Source organism: Mucor mucedo, assembly GCF_025094135.1.
Source record: "Mucor mucedo strain NRRL 3635 chromosome Unknown EV154scaffold_1, whole genome shotgun sequence".
Lineage (NCBI taxonomy): Eukaryota > Fungi > Mucoromycota > Mucoromycetes > Mucorales > Mucoraceae > Mucor > Mucor mucedo.
In genome coordinates, this window is record NW_026252285.1 from 549,774 (window position 1) to 564,507 (window position 14,734).

General features: G+C 36.7%; 7 protein-coding genes across 7 annotated transcripts; 3 read left to right on the forward strand and 4 right to left on the reverse strand.

Annotated features, from left to right (window-relative positions):
* The first annotated feature begins 692 nt into the window (after window positions 1–692).
* Window positions 693–1,529, forward strand: EV154DRAFT_3856 (uncharacterized protein). The gene has a single exon (XM_051595037.1). The coding sequence runs from the start codon at window positions 747–749 to the stop codon at window positions 1,503–1,505; it is 759 nt and encodes a 252-aa protein (XP_051463751.1). The 5' UTR covers window positions 693–746; the 3' UTR covers window positions 1,506–1,529.
* Window positions 1,530–1,806: 277 nt separating this feature from the next.
* On the forward strand, window positions 1,807–4,186 carry EV154DRAFT_3848 (FAD-linked oxidoreductase-like protein). Its single transcript, XM_051595032.1, has 2 exons — window positions 1,807–3,351; window positions 3,407–4,186. Exons 1-2 carry the CDS (start codon window positions 2,037–2,039, stop codon window positions 4,099–4,101), a joined length of 2,010 nt encoding a protein of 669 aa, XP_051463752.1. The 5' UTR covers window positions 1,807–2,036; the 3' UTR covers window positions 4,102–4,186.
* A 258-nt stretch (window positions 4,187–4,444) lies between these two features.
* EV154DRAFT_384743 (uncharacterized protein) lies at window positions 4,445–4,714 on the reverse strand (the record flags this gene model as incomplete). The annotated part of the gene is made up of 1 exon (XM_051595031.1): window positions 4,445–4,714. A coding segment is annotated over one exon (270 nt), but the record flags the coding sequence as incomplete, so codon positions are not given.
* A 65-nt stretch (window positions 4,715–4,779) lies between these two features.
* Window positions 4,780–5,658, reverse strand: EV154DRAFT_454791 (uncharacterized protein; the record flags this gene model as incomplete). The annotated part of the gene is made up of 1 exon (XM_051597321.1): window positions 4,780–5,658. A coding segment is annotated over exon 1 (669 nt), but the record flags the coding sequence as incomplete, so codon positions are not given.
* A 628-nt stretch (window positions 5,659–6,286) lies between these two features.
* EV154DRAFT_3918 (N-acetylglucosaminyl transferase component-domain-containing protein) lies at window positions 6,287–8,931 on the forward strand. The gene is made up of 11 exons (XM_051595122.1): window positions 6,287–6,334; window positions 6,391–6,669; window positions 6,727–7,042; window positions 7,123–7,234; window positions 7,301–7,415; window positions 7,485–7,961; window positions 8,017–8,131; window positions 8,201–8,445; window positions 8,506–8,643; window positions 8,700–8,722; window positions 8,798–8,931. The coding sequence occupies exons 2-11, from the start codon at window positions 6,526–6,528 to the stop codon at window positions 8,868–8,870; spliced, it is 1,758 nt and encodes a 585-aa protein (XP_051463755.1). The 5' UTR covers window positions 6,287–6,334; window positions 6,391–6,525; the 3' UTR covers window positions 8,871–8,931.
* EV154DRAFT_489737 (uncharacterized protein) lies at window positions 8,903–10,412 on the reverse strand. Its single transcript, XM_051599334.1, has 7 exons — window positions 10,135–10,412; window positions 10,016–10,064; window positions 9,835–9,944; window positions 9,563–9,763; window positions 9,429–9,503; window positions 9,179–9,362; window positions 8,903–9,110 (listed from the first exon to the last, which is right to left on the reverse strand). Exons 1-7 carry the CDS (start codon window positions 10,372–10,374, stop codon window positions 9,088–9,090), a joined length of 882 nt encoding a protein of 293 aa, XP_051463756.1. The 5' UTR covers window positions 10,375–10,412; the 3' UTR covers window positions 8,903–9,087.
* On the reverse strand, window positions 10,413–14,135 carry EV154DRAFT_489739 (uncharacterized protein). Its single transcript, XM_051599335.1, has one exon. The coding sequence runs from the start codon at window positions 14,127–14,129 to the stop codon at window positions 10,479–10,481; it is 3,651 nt and encodes a 1,216-aa protein (XP_051463757.1). The 5' UTR covers window positions 14,130–14,135; the 3' UTR covers window positions 10,413–10,478.
* Between the last annotated feature and the right edge of the window lie 599 nt (window positions 14,136–14,734).

The following is a 14,734-nucleotide window of genomic DNA, read 5'->3' on the forward strand; positions in this document are numbered from 1 at the left end:
GCTTATACGATAATACATTCATGTTGTTTACATTGAATCTTGATACAGTGAAATTCAAAACAAGGGTGGGTTATTACATGAGTTAAATTTATAATATATTCCACAAAATCCAGGATATAAATCAGATTGAGACTGAAAAATGCTACGGAAGACCATAAAAAACTTCTCAAAATGGATATTCCTTTGTCTGTGTGACTCGAGTAAATAAATGATGAGAAATGGTGGTGAAAACGGTTTTCTCAGCAGGAAAATTCGGACTGATTCCGCCTTTTCCGCCCATATAATCACAGAAAAAATTCATCCTTTTTTTTTTTGTCTTTTCCTTTTTTTTTTTTTTGCATATATTAAAAATGAACACCATGAAACTTGATAATTCTAATAATAGTAAAAGAAAAAAGTCGTATTTTTGGAATACGATCGACAATACAAACTTGTCCGAAAAAGGGTATTTAAGTTTTAATAAATATAAATAACTATTCATTCACTATTTTTGTACGGCAGTAGAAGGCAAGATAAGGACAATCGTGCAGTAAAAGAAAATGTTTTTTCAAAGTTTTTCAAAAAATTAAATTCAGCAATATTCAAATCACCATTTGCAGGTCAAAGTAAGTTTTGGACGATTAAGAAGACCACATATGTCCTGTACATCACGCATGCATGGCATAAATGTAGATAAATAAGAGGAGGCTGATTAATTGCATTTTACAGGGTCTGGAAATAAAGTTGACATTAAGCATACTCAGTACATGGGTGAAATACAAATCCCAAAACTTCAAAAGGATAGTTTAATATCAATTAGTGGAAGTCATACATTAGGGAACGGCTCGACTGATTGGACAAATTCTGTATTATGTCAACTTGATGAAATCAAGAAAATCGACAATACCGATTGTAATGAATTAATAGTGAATAGTTTGCAACCATCTGGCATGGACAGCAACAGACATGCTAGCCATAATTATTTAGCAGCGATGGATGAAAAATTAGGCGTGATATCGAAAAAGACCATGATAAATGACTGGCTTCATTATAACAGTATTCCTAAACCAGCCACTACAACCATGCCGACACCTTCTTATTTACAATACTATCATAATAACAATAACAACAATTGTAATTTATATTCCAAAAAGGAGTTTACAGACCGGCGGGATGAATCGTCCTTAATTTCGGCACAACTGAAAAAACAGGGTAAAAAGAAGCACGACCATATCAAAGAAAAACTGGATATTGCAGCAGCAAGAAGAAACGCGATAAAAACAAACCGTCTTAAAGAGCAAATGGACGCAGCATTATATGAAACCATGCATTTGCTGAGGAATAATAATGAAAATATGCAACAAGGAAAGCAAACGTTACAGCAACAAGATTTGGAAGACCTATTTCTCAGCAACATTAAAAAAGGAGGAAGAAAGGTCTATTATTCTGATGATACGGCATCTTCATCCTTATCTACTGAATATTGTTTACCTATCAATCAATTCCAACAGCAAGCTTTGTATTAATTAGGTAAAGGCTGGTTTCATTACCTTATTTTGCCTGATAATCTGTAAATAATAAAGAATTTTATTTATTTTCAGCAAAACGAAGGGGCTTATTTTCCGGGTTTTTTAAACATGTTGAAATCTAGATCCCCTTTTTTCACTGGAGACTTGAACTTCACACAAACAAAAATAGTCCAGATGCTGATCTTATTATACCATGAAACACAAATTACTATCATAAAGAAAATTACGGAAAGGAATTAGCTGGTCTAATATTAAAATAAATTCTCCACAATTAAGAAAAGGCAGAAAAGGTAGAAAATGGGATACATGTCGGATTTGGCTGTCAAAGCAGTTTAACTTTAAATGAAATAACCATGATTGGTTCGAACGTGTGAAAAAAGTTGCTATAAATGGATCCATACATACGAAGTTTAGATAGTAATCAAGTTTCCGTGATTTCATTTATAAAGAAGACAAACATTCATTCAAACATATCTTTTCTTTATATTTTATCCTTTATATCTATTATTCAATTGTGCCAGAATTGGTATGCAACGTCATTTTATTTCCCGTACTTCTTCCCTTCTCAACACTACTACTAGCTTAAACAAATCATTTCAAAGAGTAAATCATCACAATGCTCCCTTCAATGCCTTAACATTCCTCGCTAAATCTCGTTTTCATTCTGGCGGACAAGCCAATCCTTCTTATACAAGTAAGAGTGTTCTGATAAAGACAGTCTCTTCCGTCGCTGCTGTATCTATGGCAGCATCCTACTATCATTATTCTGTTACAAATGATAAGGATGGAAAAGTAGTAGAAAGTACTTCTGCTCCTATTTCAGCATTCAGCAGTTCCACTTCTACAGGGACCATTGCTCAATTGCTTGATGACAACAACCGTTCCGCCATGCAAGCCAAAAGCACCCAAGAGCTTTTATTGGGACTGTTTGTGTATAAGTTGTGCACATATCCTTGGATTGTAGATGCTGCCCCTCATATAATCAAGTTGGCAGAGACATTGCATCTCCAAACGCCTGTTTATTGGTTTGTGAAGAACACGTTTTTCAGTCAATTTTGCGGTGGTGAAACGGCCGAGGAATGTGTCGCAACTATGACCCGATTATCCCAATCAGGTATCAATTGTATTCTGGATCTTAGCGTGGAAGCGGACTTGCACATGGATGATGTAAAAAACGTGTCCGATAAAGAGTCTCTTGGTAAATACTGGCGTCAAGAACAAAAGGCAGATGTTATTTTAGAAATGATCAAGGATTGTCTCAAGACAGCAGCGAAAGGTCAACATGAAGAGTATGCTACTAGTGGTGCTTTTGCAGCTGTCAAGGTTACCGCGTTTGCTCCCCCTGAATTGTTACTTCGTGTAAATCAAGTTATGTTGTATTTAGACCAAGCATTTGAAATGTATCAAACAGACGGACGCGTAGACAGTGCATGTTTGAATCACGTAGTAAACCAAATCTGCCCCACACCTTCATCAAATTTACAGCAGTTGCAACGAATCCAAATCTTGTCACACTTGCAAGAAAATAAGGGTACATTAGATTATGCAGAATTTTCCAAGCTATTTAATTTAAGAGGAGTTGGCCGTGAGATTTGGTGGGAAACAGAAGATTCCAAGACGGAAAAAGAAGTATTTTTAACCTGCGATGATTTGCAAGCTTATGATAGAATGGTGAATCGCTTAGAACAAGTTTGTCAATTGGCACATGATGTTAGAGTGGGTGTTATGGTGGATGCTGAGCAGTCTTATTTTCAAGAAGCTATTGATCATGTTGCTATGAATTTGCAAGAAAAGTATAATCGTAGGGATGATACAGATCACTCGCCGACAGTTTATAATACTTGTGAGTATAGCGTGGGAGAATTATCTTGCGAATTTTTTTCTAATTTTTGTCTTAGATCAAATGTATACAAAGGCAGCTCAAAAGAAACTAGAGCGGGATGTAGAGAGAGCTAATCGTAATAACTTTGCTTTTGCTGCCAAGTTAGTACGTGGGGCATACATGGTTTCGGAACGAAAGCGCGCCGAACAGATGAGGTACCCATCACCGATTCACGACACTCTTGAAGACACTCATGATTCCTATAATAATGGTGTTCGCTTTTTACTTAAAAAATTGCATCATTATCAAGATACAACCGGTCATGCTCTAACTGCTACAACTGCTCCGATTGTATTCATGGTTGCTAGTCATAACAGGGAATCAACTATTTTGACAGTCGAGGAGATGGAAAAGCACCATGTATTACCGCGCTCTGGTGTAGTTCATTTTGGTCAATTATTTGGAATGCAGGACCAAATATCCTACACGCTGGGAAAAAACGGGTACTCTATTTATAAGTACTTACCTTACGGAATGATTGATGAGGTTATACCTTATTTGCTCCGTCGTGCACAAGAGAACTCGGCAGTTTTAGGAGGTGTTAGCAAGGAACGTATTTTGATGTGGCAAGAAGTCAAGGATAGATTCTCAGAAGCAGCTGGTGAGGTTCATACTCCTCTTGAAAGTACTTCATCTATAGATTATAGCTTATCTGTGGATGGCAATACCAATGGCAACACTACCGACGGAATTTCTACCGAGACTGCTTAATTGCATTCGATTGAAACTCCCAAAATTTTGATTTTACCCCAATATGTATTTTCCTTCATCCCCCTTTCGCTTATTTGTAAATAAATCTTTATTATTTGTTGATTGCAGAAACTGCTACGCCATATTGAACCCATTTTAAAATAACAGGTCTTATACAAGACAACCAAAGCTCCGTATCTGTCATTGGTTTTCCATTAGGGCCATTTCTTCTATTGACGCGAATCCACTCTCTATGTGTTTTCCCGCAACCTTCACATTTAAACCCAGCCGGACTGTATAAACTTGAAAGCTCCAAATGGATCAATCTTTCCACTCTATGAGGTGAGGGGCATTTTGGAAACCCTTCCAAAGAGCCATGCAGCAATGCCAAATTTGCCCGCAGAGTGTTCTTGTTTTTTGTCAAGGGAAAACTAGGGAATATTTCGATAATATTTGGTTCTAGTTTACAAACGGTGGAAACTTGATTCATTCGTCTGTGAGGATCTGTCGTTTTGCCAATTTTAAAATACGCATGCGTATCTTTTGACACTCGTGGGCCATTAACTATTGAATAGGCATAGATAAATCCATTGGTATCACGGTCTGATATCGGCTTTTCCATTACTTGACGCATTGTTGATTTTTGAGGTTCGGAAATGTGATGGCCGATCCATACTGTTTTTTTGAAAAGAAGAAACAAAAAAAAAAAAAAAAAAAAAAAAACTGTCAACTGCTATAACGAATGATCCCTTTTTTTTAAAGAAAAATATATATTTACAGTCCCAGCAATCATAAAGCTTTTTGGGTGGTATAATTTTTTTTCTGCCCAGTATGGAAGGACTGTATTGTTGTATAAGAGCTTTGATTATTTCTTCAGACGCTCGATTCCTGCTGGAGTTTTGTTGATTGGCTATTTTTTTTACGGCTTTAAGTTGGACGGCTTTCAGTTGAGCGGCTTTTTTGGCTTGTTTGCTTTTCGACATGTCATGATTATAGCAACGCACTTGATCTGTAAGGGGGAGTGTGGGGTCTGTTTTAACAAGTCGTTCACAACGGTGTCCGTCATAAGACCTATTAACAGAACAACGACGGAATTTCTCCAGCATGACTACTTTTCCAACTTCTGGCTTACATTCATTCTGTGTCGTTTGCAATGGTGTAATAGGAAGCAATGGGGACGGTTCCACAAAAGTGGTTTGAATTTCGTCAGTAGAAATTGTCTGCAAGGAAGAGGCCGCGTTTGAGTTTGAACGATACTGGTGTTTCCATGGTTTCTGTTGTACTTCTTTACTAGACATGAGGTTTTTTAAGGCAGACGTATACCAACATGATTTTGAGAAAGCAAGTTTATGTCGGCAATGCCTCAACATTTCGACTGTACTAAAAAGGGGGATAAAGAAAATAAAACTTTTTTTCTTATTTTTTGTTTTGGTCTGTGCCTGAACTTAAAAATTCTGGTTCTGACAGACTCCCGAATACAACGGCTATTTAGAGATACGCCTTGTCTTTGCGGTTTCAGCACAATTTCTATCAGTTGAACAGCTAATTTTTAAATGAGAGGATGATATATGATCTTTGACAGGTTTAGATTATAAAAAAAAAAAAAAAAAAAAAACGTAACAAAGATAAAACAGGACGAAGCGTGACTATATTTCAAGAAACAGCTATTGGATGATATATTCAAGAACAGCCTGTTAGATTTCCACGATTTTTTCTCCTCGAGTGCACGAACAATTTGAAAGTAGTGTAAACTAAGAAACAAAATAAATTGTTGAAAGGGGATCATGTCAGCCAATGGCACCATTAAATTATTTTGGCCTTCGCATCTTTGTTCGCCAAAGAATCGTGGAGGTTTTTTAATTGGATGGTATAATTCCACAAGCACCATTTGTGTTGCTTCCATTGTCTCTGGTGTCGAGGTACTTTCTTATACAATTTCATACATGATGAGCAGGTCGACCTAAATCAGTATTCTTTCAAATCAGCTTAACGAATTGCATCGGCTTCTATCCGAATTTTGTATTTCCGGTGAGCATTCAGAGTTCACACATATTAATAAAGTGTGCAACGTGCCTCCACAAATTCTAGGTGTCTTAGTCGACGATCGTTGTGACTTTCCAGTTCCCTCAATAACAGATCGAGGTAAAAAAAATATTAGCACACGCGCCCGAGAGCTGTAATAACGCTTCTTGATAGGAAACGATAACGTTTGGCTCAAGGTTACATTAAATGGAGCATACGTACCTGTCCCATTGTAAGTTAAATCTCCTTCTATCATCAATTGAGAAACAACTAAAGAAAAAAATTAAGAGTAGATCTGTCAATGTAGCCGACCAAAAACTAAATTTTGATACATTTGAAATTATATTTTATGAACAGCCCAACCCCAAAAGATTACAATTTTTAGCCTTAAATCCTTTAGAACTCGATATTTCATCGATAGACATGAACATTACCAAGAAAGAGAAGCCGCTCACTAATAAGCAACTCGAAGAATTAGCAAACCTTAAAAAAATTATCAATTACGCACATATCCTAAATAATGAACAAAAGTCCGTTTCTGATGATTTAGGGATTGTACTTGTTCAGGTACTTCCACATGCAACAGGTTTCTCCCTTTTCCATACTTACATTCCTATATTTTAGATCAATTCGTCTTATTTTTTAGAATATGGTATCAATTTACTGGCAAGCAGCTACAAGCGTAAAAATGCTGCAACATACCCAACACTCGACCGTATTTCCAATTTTTTAAGCACAACGTTTAATTACTTGGTACGCACCACCATCACCAGCCCTAAAGGATTCATTGGTTATTACACCAAGAAAATTGTTGTTAGCGTATCGCTATCGATTTTATTTTTGATTTTGGCTTTGGCAGAAGTCACACTTCATGCATTAAGTGTTCGACTGCCTAAATTCATACTTAACGGTGTTGCCTTTAAAGATCTGTTTGCAGCTGGTAAGACAAAAACAAGAAAAAATCAGTCAGCAGCTATATTCAGAACTTTTACTAAAAACCCGATAATAATATTTTGACAGGTCAGCAAGTAGATTTGAGATTACAGCAACTCTTTTTTTGGCCACGTCAGTATATGATGCTTAGAAAACACAATTGGGCGAACACAGCAAAAACAAGAGCTTATTACATCAGGTATATACCTATACATAAGGTTATTTATCCTTCAATGTTTGAAAGATCTAATTAGTATCCATCAAGTTTTTATAACAGCATGTGGCTTGTTGCTAACGATATTATCATTGGGCTAGCAATAGGATCATTTCTGATGGCAAACAATGCAGCCATGGCAGACAAGTTACATCGCATTTTACATGTAAGTAATACTAACAATAAAAAAAAGTTCTTCTGTTGTGATAAAAAATAATACTGATATTTTAAATAGAAATATACAGTCGAATCGTTGCACTCGATGATGCTCTGGTTTTTAGAATCACCAGCCGGTCTTAAACTTAATCATGAACTTGGAAGTTTTCTGAGCGAGCTTTTTCTTTGGCTTATTCGACTTTGGACACTGTGTACGCAAACTGTCCAACCTTATACACCTCAAATTATTCATGCGATTGGTTTATCGGGGGTATTTGGGGTAACCATGATTATTTCACTATCTTCTGATTTTTTGGCTTTCATGACCTTGCATGTTTATTGTTTTTATATGGTAGCAGCACGTATCTTTAATTGGCAATTGGTGATTCTGAACTCGTTGTTCAATTTATTTAGAGGCAAGAAACGAAACATTCTTCGTAATCGTATCGATTCTTGTGACTATGATTTGGATCAATTGCTACTAGGAACAAGTTTATTTACCTTGCTGACCTTTCTGTTTCCGACGGTGTTGATCTATTATTTGACGTTTGCTCTTGTGAGTTATTATAGCTATTTTACACGATGTTAGTTCTAATAATTGACATATTTAGGGAAGAGTCGGTGTCATATTCTTACAGGCAATTATGGAGACAATTTTAGCTTTTTTTAATCATTTTCCGTTATTTGCGATCATGCTGCGCTTAAAAGATCCCCATAGATTGCCAGGTAAATATATATATATATATAAGAAACTTAATCTCTAGTAATCACTAACATACACGTAATGATGCGTAGGTGGTCTAGAGTTTGAAATATTTGACCATGAAAGTTTCTTGTTGAAACACCATGGCATCCTGTATCGAATTAAACAATTTTTTTTGCGCTCTAAATCCAAGCAAAAGAAGACTGGTCTATCGAAAAAACCTTCAAAGAAAGCATTCAGGAAACGAGCGGTCAGTTTTAGTATCCCCACCTTATCCAAAAAGAAGACGCCCGAGGTGCCCATTAACTCTAGTAGAGGCGCGTATTTATGGATGCGGGTAAAAATATGTTTAGCAAACGAAAAAATAATACAAGGATACTGAAATGCTTTTATACAGAACATGCCAATTCCGTTAGGCGCTATATTTTTTCAGTACATGCTGTTATGGAAAAGATTAAGCGCACATTACTTTTCTGCATATGTATTCAACTGTTTATTGCATGGCGAGCCAATTAAACCTATACCAAAACTACAGGTAAGAAAAGTTGGTAATGATTGCATAATAAAGCTAACATTTGCGTTCAATGTTAGTACCCAATGCTCCCAGAAACAAGGTAAATTTTTGCCATAGGACATAAATTGACGGATTGGTTTCCATTAATTCATTTTTTTTATATGTATATATCTAGGCCTAGTTTATCGATTTTATGGCAGACACTAAAGTTAAATTTACGGGACACGCGTTTAAAGAAAAACGAATGATAATTGTAAATAATTATATAAAGATGAAATATGTGATACAAAGCGTTATTATGACTTGATAAGAGTCGTAGTGGATATTTATTAAGATTGTGCAATCAAAAAATTCACTGCGATTGAAACAGAGAATGTTAATTTATTGCTGCGTGTATGGGTAAATTATTTATTAGTAAATGTGTTATGTTGATGCGTGTATTGCCTTCATGTGTGTGTGAATTATTCAAGTATTCAAGATTGTCACAACTGTTAAAAATAGGGTAAGTCAGTTGCTCATATTCATGCAAAACCATGACCAATTTTTTTTTCTTTACCTTTTTGCTTATTTTTGAGCGCATCCTCTTCCAAATCCTTTACGATACTTAATAGACGATCACGATCTTTATGTGCTTCTGCTAACTTTGATTTAAGATCGTCCACATTCACATTGACGCTCTTGATTTGGGCTCTCTTATGTTCGATTTCGTACTCTTTCTCTGTGATCGACGATTTGGTATGCTAAATAAAAAGCGATCGTTTTAATATCACATTCTTTTTGCAAGCTTGTGTCAAAGGAGAGCTTACTTTGATTTTTGATTTCAAGCTGATGATTTCAGCTTCTGCACCTTCATATGAATCTTGCAATTTAATAATTTTATCCTGAGTAAAAGAGTTCAGCTTCACCACATACGATGATATTCTTAAGATTGCTTATTTACCCTCAATGACTGATTCTCTGATAACCTTTGTTCTAATTCGCCTTTGGCGGTTTGTAGCCGTCTATTTGCTTCATTGACTTCAACTTCTAAATTGTTCAAGTTGCGATCAAAGTTCAGCTTACTATCTTCCAACTGTTGAGATTCTATGCGTTGATTGGTATGAAGGTCAGCAACATTGGTGATATGATTTCTTTCTAAAGTCTACGGTTTTTATTAGATAAAAACAAATAGATGAATATTGCGCCTGTTTTCTTCAATAAACAATAATATACCGTAATTTCTGCTTGTAATGCTTGTGCTTTTAAAAGTGCTTCCTTTTCTGCAGACTCTTTTTCATCGCGCAATACTTCCAACTCGAGTTTATATTGGTTTAACTTTTCCACTATTTTTTTAAAAAATGACAGTTAATACATAAATTCATAAAAAGGAAAATGTTGTCGCAAGTATACTTACATCGTTCCTTGTTAAATTTGTGTAATTGAGTCATGTCTTCTACTTTGCCCTATAACAAAGAAAGTCTTCAAGTTATTACTTTTTATATAGACATGTATATCTAAAATATAGTATATTACTCGTAAATCCCAGGAAGGCCTCTCTTTTAAGCCTGACGCCTTTGTATGGTAAGATTTGGCCAAGGGATCTGTTTCTGCTAGAACTGCAGGTCTTTTTCTTTGGGGTACTTTAGGTTTTGTAGAATCCAACTGAGCAGTAATAGCTTTTGCACGTGCTTGTGAGGCCTTTGTACCAACCACTCTAGGCCTTTTCCCTGCGCTTGATTCTGTTGGTGTTAAAGGTCGTTTTCTATTCTCCATGTTCTTTTTGTTATAACAAACGAGAGTGTGCGAATTATAAAAAAAAAAGGGCTTTAATGTGCAAACAAGTCACAAAAATTCGCGTAATTTTATTTGGGTGATTATTAAACTGTTGGTTCGATAAGGGTGACAGAGGGTAAAGGGATAATGGTGGATTCAGCAGTAATGAATCTCTGCTTTCGAAAAGTGGTAGATAAAGAGATTGAATCTTCTACGGTAGTTCTTGAAGTGTTATCATCATCATTCATTCGAAATTTTCCGGAGCCTTGCCAGGGGAACTGTAAAAAGTCTTGCTCGAGTTTATCAGTGTCAATAAGATCCATCCAGTATTTGTCCATGTGTAACCATGGCTGCGCGTCCTCAGCATTGCCGTGGCAGAGAGACAATCTATTGACATCATAATGAGATGGAAGACTACGTACATCAAAGCCAGGTGATAATAGATCTACGTTGCCAAGCCAAAGCCACATGGCATAAAAGGTTTGTTGTAATACTTCGGCATTCAAGACTGTATTACCCGACATTTTTTGTCCATAATAAGTTTGTACGCTAGCAATATAATCTCTCAACCTTGATATCATGTCTGACTTCTTATCAAAGAACAGGGTGCCTAACGTGATTTTGTCCAAGGGCTGGTAGTAGAGACTAAAGAACATTTGCAGATATAAGGGTAATAGGACATGCTGCACAGGTAATACAAGTATATGCTGTAACCAACGATAAACAGAAAAGAATTCTATTGGCTTCTTCTGAGAGATGGTTAACTTTTGGTATACAGCATTCACATCCAAGAGATGGTCACCTGCCATCAGCTGAATGACGAATTCATCCCGATACTCCTTTTCCAACACTGTTTCCATCACAAGCGCTTCAAAGGCAAACCAGAACAAGTTGTTTTCCACCCCGGGAGTCTTATTAAAGGTGTTGGCCTTCAAGTTTAAGACGGACCATTCGCCAATGAGTAAGCTAGGATATATACCTTCAGATACAGGAATCATAGTCTTAATGAACCTTGTAATTCTGGGGGAACTCGTTGCACTAGCTAATTTGTTGGCTTCCATTCGTTTCTGTTCTTCAAGGAGCATGTGATACACCATTTGATGTCTGTTTAAGGTAAACGCAAGCCTACTCAAGGTATCCACTACATTCACGTAGGCATGATGCCACATCCAATCATGCTTTCGGAAGACGGTTTTTAACCAAGAATGCATCACCAGGTCTACATACGAAAACCCTTGTCCGCTGTCATCCAGTAAGTTGCTTACCGAATCAATCAAATGTGCTTGCCAGACATGAGAGCCAATAATAATACCCACGCCAGTAATCCGTTCATGTTTCTTTGGCAGTAAAGTATTGGCTGCTTTGACCAGCATGGGGTCTGATTTTAATTCAATCATGTGTTTAAAAAAGTCAACTAGACTTTCATCGTTAAAGAAATCATCGCCGTGCATATAGACAAAGGAAGGAATGATTTCACTGAATATCTGAATGATGGCTTCTGCTTTCCCACGCTTCAGAATTGTTAATAACTTCATCCATCCGTCACCCGATTCAAAGCGTAAGAAATGTCGACTAGTTGCTGATAGTAGAAATGAAATATAAATTAATAGAGCACTATGCGATGAAGACATATCGTTATAACTATTCAAGACCAGTCGCAAGAAAGGCAAAGTAATGGATTTCTCGATATCGGTCGCACGAGAAGAGACGTTACAGTCGTAGAGCTTTAAACGTAATGCAACGGACCAGGCCCATTGAATAAATTCATTGGCATGGTTGGGTGTTGTTGTATAGGTGGATTTTAAGAGTAACATTTGGTCTGCGATAGGTAAATAGGTGGATACAGCAGAGGTAACTGACCCCACCAATTCAATGGCACCCTTATTTTCGACGGTTGGGTTAGCATCTGGTAAAGGTTGTACCTTTTGGCAGGCGTCCAACAAGATAAAGGCAATTTCTTCGTGAGTTTCGTAAGCCAAGAAGGGTAATTTTCGACTGTACCATGGCTGAGACTTTGAGATGTTTGTATCGACCGAGCCACCCATGTATCCATAATTCAGGTTCTCAATGACGTATTTTGCCAGCAGGATTTGAGCAGTTTGCTGCGGTGTGGTGGGAGATTCTTGCGATAATAATTTATGAACCAACTTTAAATCGTCGTTCAAGATAACCCAATGATTTAAATTCAGCGAATGAAAGAGGTACAATGCCATACGTTCCATAACCGAAATATATTGTACAGTCCATCGGAACAAGAGAGAGATGATAAACGTGTGTAATTTACAGATGGGACCGAAATTGTCTCGAACGTCCTTATAAAAAATCTCTCGTAGGTTCTTATCGACAAAGGCAATGGTAAAAAGTGTGTAGGAAATCACGGTAATGATACATGCCGAAAGTGTGTTTTTGTTGGCATCTACAGTGCAAGTAATTTCATCCACACCAGGTGGTATACATGTGGCAATATTGGTCAGACAACTTAGCAGGAAAAAACCTTGTGCTCCGTTATCTGCTAATTCGTACTGAAATCGTGTAATGCTGGGCAAATTCTCGTTTAATACTTGATCCAATGATGTGGGCTTTGGGGCTGTGGTTGGCTTGATCTTTAAAAGATACATGGTGACATCCCATAGAGCATCGACCGATAATGCCTTGAAGGGTATGTTGGGTAAAAAGAACCATCCTGTCTTCAAGTCATAAAAATCATGAACTAGTTGAGAAATATAAGCATCCATTTGATCCTGACAGTTTTTCACAGTGGCCGTACTCTCGACTAATAAGATGGACATATGCATTACAATTTGTGAGAGTCGTTTTGTGACGCTCTTCATATGAGATAATTGTCGTATGGCTTTCATGAGTGTGTCTGTGATTTGACTGCAGAGAGAGAATATGGTGTCGGAATGTGAATCGTCGTCTTCTATTGTCACTTTTACAGATGATGATTCAATGACCAATTTATTAAAGGTGAAATCCACAGCCAGCTGATCCAGGACTGCAATGTAGTCATCCTCCACCCAAACATCCCCTTCAAACACAATGACCAAGATATCCATGAAATCATGAATTTTCTTTAGATCGTTAAATTGAATTAAAGGGATTGCCCATGAATAAATTCGGCTCGTTGTAGTTAATAGTTGCAATATGCCCTTTTTTTCGGGTATTGTACATAAATGAAGATAGACAGTAATAATTTGAGTCATCCATTCATGTAATTGGTGAAAGAAAGGGTCGTATTCTTTTTCGTCGTCTTGTTCGAGATGAGTTTGTAATCGATCTAGCTCGAATAAAGTAGTAATCATTTCCATTAAACGTTTTCTGTCAGCCAGTCTGTTTGGATCATTGTGAAATATTAAGTTATGGTTGTTTAATTCTGTACGAGAAAACAAGTTCCAAAGGGTATTATCGATATAGAGCTGTACATTTATCTTTGCAATATTTACATCTTCGATACGTCTATTTAATACAGTATCTACATCCAATTTTAACTTTGTAAATACTTGGTTCAGCTTTTCCTTGTTTTCGGGACCAGGCAGAAGGTTGTCTGGATCAGGCACTTTGGACATGTGGTTGGCAATGACTTGCTCTGATGAATTGACTTTTTCAACTTTTGTGTTGATTTCGGATAATTTAAAGAGACATGACTTGTATTCGGTTACTAACGAGTGTAGTTCAGTGTCCATTTGGGAAAGGGATTCTATGGGTTTTGTTGATGTGAAGATGTTTAAACAAGGAAGAGGAGAGATGCGCGTCATTAATTCCCAAAATGGCAAAGGGAGCGACTATATGGTTTCTCGATCTGTGGTTGGCCGCGCGAGCAAGCAAACCCCGACAGTTGTTGTGTGTCATTTATTCAAACTCCGATTTTTATTTTTTGGTTTTTTATAAACCCGGAGGGGAAAAGGAAAGGAACTTCTCCCTTTTTCTCTTCTTTTACAAACATACATATATACCCAACAACATAATCTATTTTAATTGATACATGTTATATCATCCTTCTTATTAAAAACAAGAAAAAAAGAAAACGAAACTAATAATTAATAATGCCACACCTTACAACATATTCGTTTTGTTTTGACAACTTGAATAATACCACTATACTTCGCGATCGTTTGAAATTACTTTACCCTCAATTAAATTCTATTTTTTTGAGCCATTCCAACAAATACAGTTGTCTTACTATTTCCGGAAGTGCGACTCATATAGCCAATGCAAGAGCTGATGTTTTAAAGTTACAGCCCATTGAAGTAAGATTAGAAAAAAAAGAGAGATGTTCACTGTATTTATATTTGTTTCTTTGTATAGGTTACTTTATCAATTCATTCACTTTATCCTGGGCTAGCCTATAGAAATATAGCCA

Bases quoted from the DNA above. Each gene is read 5' to 3' on its own strand.
- EV154DRAFT_3856 (XM_051595037.1), top strand. From the start codon at position 747: ATGGGTGAAATACAAATCCCAAAACTTCAAAAGGATAGTTTAATATCA.
- EV154DRAFT_3848 (XM_051595032.1), top strand. From the start codon at position 2,037: ATGCAACGTCATTTTATTTCCCGTACTTCTTCCCTTCTCAACACTACT. The intron at 3,352-3,406 runs GTGAGTATAGCG...TTTTTGTCTTAG, and splicing joins GCCGACAGTTTATAATACTT to ATCAAATGTATACAAAGGCA.
- EV154DRAFT_3918 (XM_051595122.1), top strand. From the start codon at position 6,526: ATGAACATTACCAAGAAAGAGAAGCCGCTCACTAATAAGCAACTCGAA. The intron at 6,670-6,726 runs GTACTTCCACAT...CCTATATTTTAG, and splicing joins TAGGGATTGTACTTGTTCAG to ATCAATTCGTCTTATTTTTT. The intron at 7,043-7,122 runs GTAAGACAAAAA...ATATTTTGACAG, and splicing joins TAAAGATCTGTTTGCAGCTG to GTCAGCAAGTAGATTTGAGA.
- EV154DRAFT_489737 (XM_051599334.1), bottom strand. From the start codon at position 10,374: ATGGAGAATAGAAAACGACCTTTAACACCAACAGAATCAAGCGCAGGG. The intron at 10,065-10,134 runs GTAATATACTAT...TCTTTGTTATAG, and splicing joins GGCCTTCCTGGGATTTACGA to GGCAAAGTAGAAGACATGAC. The intron at 9,111-9,178 runs GTAAAGAAAAAA...TATTTTTAACAG, and splicing joins GCTCAAAAATAAGCAAAAAG to TTGTGACAATCTTGAATACT.
- EV154DRAFT_489739 (XM_051599335.1), bottom strand. From the start codon at position 14,129: ATGACGCGCATCTCTCCTCTTCCTTGTTTAAACATCTTCACATCAACA.